The sequence below is a fragment of the Austrofundulus limnaeus genome, unplaced genomic scaffold, assembly GCF_001266775.1.
Source record: "Austrofundulus limnaeus strain Quisiro unplaced genomic scaffold, Austrofundulus_limnaeus-1.0 Scaffold36, whole genome shotgun sequence".
Taxonomy (NCBI): Eukaryota; Metazoa; Chordata; class Actinopteri; order Cyprinodontiformes; family Rivulidae; genus Austrofundulus; species Austrofundulus limnaeus.
Genome location: NW_013952438.1, coordinates 2425834 through 2433483, shown reverse-complemented (window position 1 = coordinate 2433483; position 7650 = coordinate 2425834). Strand labels below are relative to the sequence as shown.

At 36.4% G+C, this 7650-nt stretch overlaps 1 protein-coding gene across 1 annotated transcript in view; it reads left to right on the top strand.

Annotated features, from left to right (window-relative positions):
- The window catches only part of ptcd2 (pentatricopeptide repeat domain 2), a 9592-nt gene extending 2708 nt beyond the window's left edge, over nucleotides 1-6884 (top strand). The window contains exons 2-10 of the mRNA XM_014006607.1: nucleotides 545-637; nucleotides 726-855; nucleotides 946-1063; nucleotides 2318-2396; nucleotides 2473-2564; nucleotides 2671-2784; nucleotides 2963-3037; nucleotides 3129-3242; nucleotides 6123-6884. Of these exons, the coding sequence (XP_013862061.1) occupies nucleotides 545-637; nucleotides 726-855; nucleotides 946-1063; nucleotides 2318-2396; nucleotides 2473-2564; nucleotides 2671-2784; nucleotides 2963-3037; nucleotides 3129-3242; nucleotides 6123-6350 (1043 nt within the window). The 3' untranslated portion in view covers nucleotides 6351-6884. The remainder of the gene's footprint in view (nucleotides 1-544; nucleotides 638-725; nucleotides 856-945; nucleotides 1064-2317; nucleotides 2397-2472; nucleotides 2565-2670; nucleotides 2785-2962; nucleotides 3038-3128; nucleotides 3243-6122) is intronic.
- The last annotated feature ends 766 nt before the right edge of the window (nucleotides 6885-7650 follow it).

The following is a 7650-nucleotide window of genomic DNA, read 5'->3' as shown; positions in this document are numbered from 1 at the left end:
CCCTCTGACTGCTGCAGGGGCGTGTCTTAGAGAGAGGCTTTTATACCAGAACACAGCCGCTGTGACGAAACTGTGGAGAAGACACGTCACAGAGGAGAGTCGTTAACCAATATGCAAATTAGCCTGCAGTACCACTGCTCTACCCATATGAGCAGYAAAAABACGTTTTTAGACCAAATGTTACAGATTTGAACAAATACGTACAAAAGCATCAAAATTAGCACAGAAACAGTACTATATAACATTTTAGACACATTTTAGACAGTGTATCAGCTAAAAAAAGTTAATTTTGGGGTAAGTTACTCTTTAATAAATCACTGTTTTTTATTTTTATTGAATACATCTACGAATGAATAACTTTTAAAGTCAATCCTGTTCAAGATAGTCACAAAAATGTCTATAATTTGGTGTTTTACTAATATTGAGCTAAAGGTTAGTTGGTAACTAAAATGCCTGGTTTGCTTTAAAATTTGAAAACAAAAAAGCCTTCATTTATTTAAATAATTATCATTTACATTTTTCTATTCTGTTTTCTCATTTGCAGCTAAAAGGCATTTGTTGTCCGAAAATGCTCTCAAACTGCAAGACTTCCAGCACACCAAGCTGGATGTGGCTCGCAAAATTACTGGATCAGAGGGTAAAAATCCAACAGAGAAACGTTTATCTCCAGAGCTGAGTTGATGTTTTGTGTGAAAACTGCTTCCTGTTTGACTCTAATTTCACAGGAAATAATTTTGAGCTGATCAAACAGAAGATGCAAGGACACAAGTTGATTCTGCGAGAGGACCTGAAGCTTCTCCTTTACCTGTGCGAAACTCCGGAGGATATGCAGATAGCCAGGGAAGCCATCTACAGGTAACTCTGCAGCTCATCTCTGTACTGTATGTGGACTGTTTGTTCTGTCAGAACTGTAAATAACTGGTTTCTTAATTTACTCTAAAAAAGGTACCACACAGAGAATCATAACATGCTGCACGGAGACTACAGGTTTGGCACGATCTTTATGAGACTTTGCTATGAGCTCGGTCTGGAGGAATTGGCTGCAGCAACAATAACAGACGAGGTAAGAATAGGAGTAACTGAAGACCTGACTAGTAATAAAGCAAGGTGTGGGACTTCACAAGGGCTGCAACAACGAATTGATAAAAATCGATAAAAAATCAATTATTAAAAGCATTGACAACGAATGTTATTATCGATGTCATTATCGGAGCCATTAACCAGAGCGCTGTCAATGCTGGCTGTCCTAAATAAAGTTTAGGAAGAAAAAAAAAACACTACCTGTAAAGATCCGCCCTCTCTAAGACTCTTGAGTGAAAAGTAGAAACTTCGAACTTTAAACCAGTTTTTAAGTTGTGTTGTTAGGCCTATTAGATCCCAATATGATAAAAAGTATACGCCACATTTAATTTTTTTTAAATGACGGTCTGAATTGATGCGAGCCACGTGGAAGCCTGTCCCATGGCGGAAAAAAAAAAAATCCTCAGTCCACCATTTGTTTCCTTCTCTCGGGCCAGAAATATCAAACCCTCCAGTCTTTTTTTTCTGACTGAGGCTCAAAGTTATTTGATAAGCAGCAAAATGGTTCAGGACGAAGGAAAAAAAAAAAAGACGCGAGCAGGACTCCTGGTCTGACTCGGTAGGGGAGAGGGGAGGGATGGGGGGCTGCTTCAGAACCGCTTACTGGGTCAAAGAACAAGAAGGAAGCAAAATGTAAAGAATTAGAGAGAAATCATAAATTATAAATGCAAATAAATTCTAATTATAATAACAAATTAATAATAATTTTACATCTAAAAATCATTTTATTTGTTTTATCTGTTTTCTTCATTCAGCAACCTGTTAAATTTCTGTTTTATGTTTTATAGCTATAACCAAGTTTATTAATGTATGAGAAATTCACATTTTTTTGCTTTTTTCCAGTCAGTGTTTAATATAGCTAGCAAAATCAATTGTGAAAATATTCATGATGTGCTTCTTTTTTTAATTTAGCATATTATTTAAAAAAAATCCTTCACTTTATGAAAAGACCCTCTTGATTCAGTAGAAAACTCTATGGCTGCTTATCAATTGTTAGTCAATCTATAAGATAAATCAACTTCAGACAACTTCACATTAATTGATAACTTGCATCCCTAATTTGTACAGGAATTAAATTAATTTATGTCTACTTATATTTATGTAATTGCGTGTTTTAATGATTTGGCCGATACATCGAAAAAATAATCAACAGATTAATCGATTATTAAAATAATCGTTAGTTGCAGCCCTAGACTTTACTTTGATCGATAATGTTTTTTCTTATTTTACTGCTCAGAAAATGAAAGGATTTTTCCTTGACAAGACCTCTTTTAACATCGCCATTGATTTGTTATTTCTTAAAGGCTCATATGAACGTAAGTACGCAGTAAATCTTTTAGCTTCCTTTGCTTAATTATCACATGCATAAAATCCAAACCTTGGTTATTTCAGGTGCAATGGACGTGCTTAGAACCATGAGTAACCAAGGTATTCAATTCAACAAAGACACAGTGGTGTTGGCGACTGGTACCTACTATAAACTGGTAACGTTTGAAAACTTTTATCCACATTTTAATGCAGTTTTAAGTTCTGGGACTTGCATTTGTCTGGAGTTGTTCTTTGGGGCTCTGCACCTTGTTTGTTTCTCAGAACACGGCAGACTCCTACAGGAACTGCATCGATCTCATAGAAGAACAACAAACCAAAGGATGCTTTATCCCTCGACATGCGTACTGCTTTGCTGTTGCGTTGGCGCTAAAGCAGGTTCGTAGAACTTTTGTTTCCTGTTCGTCCATGCAGCGATGCATGAAGAACGTTATTATTACTTTATTATTACTATTGTGAATTCCATTTCTGTGACAGGCGCTTTATAAATAAAATTTTACTTACTTACTTGCTTACTTACTATTAATGTCACTTGTTTCCTCTTGTTCTGTTCCAGAATGACTTAGAAAAGGCGCGTTTGCTGTATTCGCAGATTTTTAAGACGGACAACAAAATGTGCTCAAGTTTTAAGGTAAAACTTGCTGCATATAATTCCACTATTCTTTATGTTCCCCTTAGTTTTAGTCAAATGATTGACATTTTTACGTCTGTGTGACTTTTAGGTGATTATCCAGGCAATGTCGGGAGAAATTTCAGAGGCCGTTTCAGTCTTATGCATATCCATGTATCCTGAAAGCCGCTTTTTTGAGAAAAAGCCTGAATTTACTCGAGATGCGGTAGGTAGAACACAGATCCTGTTCACTAAATATATGTTTATTACAAGGTGCTCAAACAAAGTGCCTGGGACATGTTTTTCGTACAAATTTAAAGAGTGAAAGAATTGCTGGGTTGAGGTCACGTGACCCGGATGATGCGCAAAATTCAGATGGGGGCAGGAAGTGATTTGCTCCGGTTCAAAACACAGCTAAATCGAAACGAGATGTCGTGATAAAATATGCATACGTTTAGGATATGATCCATATTGCCTTAATAAAAAAGACTTGTCATATAATCTTGAGGATTTACCCGGTGTCGAGGCGACTGACATAAACGATCTGGTGCTGCAGACCTCGTCTCATACGAGCCAGATGAAAGCTTTAAAAGCCTCGAAGCTACAATTATTTAGTTTCAGGTTGGGTCAAACATTTAGGTTCAAAGAAGCTTTAAATGCTGTCGACTTGTTTCTGCCTGGGTGAGGAGTGAGCTTTGTGCCATATTAAGTTATTAGCTTATGTTAATGCTATCGCTAACAAAGAGTTAACCTGTTATTTCTATGTGCTTGGATCTACTTGTAAATAATTTATTCAGCTTCTGTAAATTCGAGTAAATGTCCAATAAAATATCTGAAAATAAGATTTAAACAATATGATCCTTATCTAGACAGTGCAAACTCTTGCATTGTTGTCCATTTCCGCACCTCCTGCTTTTAGCCGTAGATTGTTGATCCACTTTTTTTTGGTTTGTTTTTGTTTTTTGTTTTTTTCTGACACACTACTTTTGGAACACAAAGAAAACTTTTATATTTCTCCCAATTGGAGCAGTTGCAACAACTGTCGTGATGCTGAATCAACAGAAAGAAACGGGGCTGCATTTACTTCTTGTCCCCCGTCTACATTTTAGGACATTGATACTGTTGTCATCTGCAACCCAGAAATATAATAATAATAATAATAATTTTGTCCACAAATGTGGAAATTTTGCTTTTGGTGTCACATGTTGATCAAAAGGAACCACTCACAAAAACAGTCAAACTTAAAAACCAACGATGGGCACAACTTCAGAAAACATCCTATTTAAGAAATTTGGCCTAATACACAATTTTTACTCATTTTGTCACATAACTAGCATATTTTTTTTAAAACATGGCATGCCGAAGTGAAACAGGAAATGATGCCAAAGGGGAGCGCTGCACAAAGTCAACTCCCTGGTCTTTGTGAATTGAAACAATGTTATATGCAGAGTAGGGTTGGACATAATCGTATAATGTGCAATTAATAGTGAAAAAGACATTAATCGATTATTTTTTTGCACTTGACGATTAATACAATTAATACCATCAGTCAGAGTCCGCTTGGTGCTCCCCTCTGCTTCAAATATGATGAACATTAAAAAAAAGTTCTGCAATTTATTTATCTATCAACACAATTTAAAATTAGATGTATAAGCCTGAAGTCTGTAATTTTGACACAATTTGGAACAGATTTTTACGAAGAGCAAATCTTTCCCACTAAATTGGTCATGTGACCAGGACATAAGGGTGTCCAGGGGATTAATCGTCAAATTAATTGTAATTGGCTAAATACCACAATTAATCGTGATTATTTTTTTTGCCAGTATTGCCCAACCCTAATGCATAGGTGGGTAGAGTACATAAAATATGTACTCGAGTAAGTGTTGCACTACTTTTACTCAAGTAAAAGTTAAATTATGTCATCAGATCGACAAAAAATAGAAAGTTATGTGCAAATTCTGGTGTTTTTCAAAACTAAAATGATGAAATACAAATAATATAATTACAAAATAACAGATTCTAGCAGAAGACACACTTTTCCAAGTCGAATTTCTTTCATTATGAAACTAACACTTACAGTAGGTAATGCGTGTGTGTGTACATTTATATTACAGAACAGCGTAAAGTACTTCCAGCAACTATGTACTATTTACCTTATATTCACTTGACCTTCAAATGCCTCAGTAGACTCAGCAGATAGAGAATAACATTAGAACAACAAAGCTTGTGTATAAACAAGAGGTGTCACTTCAACATAAACTGTAGGTGTGTGTCTCTGGTACATTTTTGGTTAAAATATGTTTGCTTTTCATGCATTGAAGTTGTTACTTTTGATGGGTAGAGTATTCAGAAAAAAGTATGATGTAGTAAAACTACTCCTAAAAATAGATTTGTTTTCCAAAATACCCACCTCTGGTTTTAAGACAGTTATGTGTGCTTATAAGGCTATGTTCACATTGTTGGTAAAAAATGAGCCAAATCCAATTCTTTAGCTTATATCAAAGTTTTTGTGACACTATAAAGGTGGTAAATATGCAGTTTAAAATGTGGAACTACTGATGTCTTCAGCTACAGAACAGAAATTTCTTCATCTTTTTGGAAATTTCTAGATCTGTCATATTATGTTGACTGAGAATTTCCACTAACAATATGAACCTAACGATGATGTTGAATTGTATCAACACGATGGGGTAGAGACTTGAGTTTCTTTGAGTCTCAGTAGAACGCCTGTGCTCCATATGGGTAATTTTTGCATCTGAAAAGACAGGGAAAAGGAAACATTGGACGAAACAAGTGCCGCAGATAATAAAATAGTCCTCTCTGATTGCACAACAACTTCAGAATCGATTCAAACATGCTAGGGTGTGCAGCATCTATATCCAGGTCTGTAAATGCAGTGTGATGTGTGTGATGTCATGTCATCTTCTGCACATGCGGCCTGCTTCAGGGCTGTAGACTGTGTTTAAATTATAATGTGAACACAAGATCAGATCTGAGCAAAGAAATCTCAAGTGTCCTTCGCTGATTTTAGACACAAACTGATGCTCTGTTTAAAAAACTTCAGTTGTACAATAATTGACTCTGTGGCATTTGTGATCTGTTTCAGGTGGATTTTCTCCGTTTGCAGGCTAACGGCACACAACTCCAGATGAAAGTGGAACAGATTGTGACTGAGCTTGAACAAGCTGGTCAGGTGACCGATGAGACCCTTGATGAAATGCTGTGCCGAACTCCAAGTGGGAAAAAACCCCCGGTGCGGAGGGAGGAACCGAAGACCAGCACAAGGACTCTGATGCCTCTGCAGCCTCTGTGGCATACTCTGTTTTCAGAGTGAGGCTTGAGCTGATGGGATACAGTTAATTTTGTCAGGAGTGATGAGGATAGAATGCTTCAGGTCTGCTCTCATTACCTTATGAGATCTTTGTTACCGGTGGATGTATGAACAGTATTGGTCCTGCAGATACAAAAATCTAGCATTCAGTCATGAGTTGTATCAAAAACCTGCAGATACTTTGTACACACCTGCTGGCTCCAATCTGCAATGTTTCCTTAAACACACATACTGCAGACATGTCCTTGACCCTGTGTCTACCCTGTCCTTCAATAGAAAGCTGCTGGAAGAAATAAGATAAGCAATATCTTAGATTTTCTTGCGAACATGTCATAAAATCTTGAGTCATTTTGTTTGTTTTGTATGTGCGCTTTAGATGTGTGAATTACACATTAAAGATATATGGAAAATTTAATAATTAAACATAGAAACAAAAAAAGATGGGTTTCTTATTTGTTTTTTGTCATACAAACCAAAGATCTAATATGCAATGGCTGCATATCAGACCTTGTAAAATAAAATTAATGTGTGAACACATGCGCAGCATCCTTGTACTTTAATCAAACTGAGGACTTTGTATTGACTTCCATTCATTTTTGTAACTGCATTTATGCCTCACCCAGACATTTTCTCTAATACTAACCATTACTAGTCTATTCCAAACCTTAATCTGCAGTTCCTGCTGCTTTTGTGTTTATTTTCAGGAAGGGGCGGGGCTAACACCTGGACAACAAAGGCAAGAACCTTTTATATAGAAATGTTTGAAAATATATTTGTATTTGCAAAAGTTCTTGATAATATTTATTTTCTAAAGATGATGGATGGATGACCTCATGTGTTGCTGCCATCTTGTGGGATGAAAAGTAAAGGATCAGTCTCAGCTACTACCACACCAAACTAAGCTAAATATCTGTCAAACTGACTAACTTATGGCCAACTTCATGTTGGCTAAAACTTTATTAGCTGTGGTGGTCATCTTGAATTGGGTCGACTCTGAGGGTCACTGACTCTGAGACGTGCATCCTTCTGAGTTTCATTAAAATCAGTCCAGCAGTTTATCAGATATTTTGCTAACAGAAAGACACAGTTTATGGAAGAGTTTTCGAAGCAGATCTTACGTGATCAGACAACACTGTGGGTCTGTCTCTCAGCTCACACCACACGAAGTTTTTGCCATTTTTTATGCTGGATAAAGCCACTCATCTGTGCCATCATGAATAAGGTTAAGTCCATAAGTTTATGAGTCATTGATGATTCATAATTTTCTGTGTGTTTCATTAAAATCACATCATGAGGTCATGCA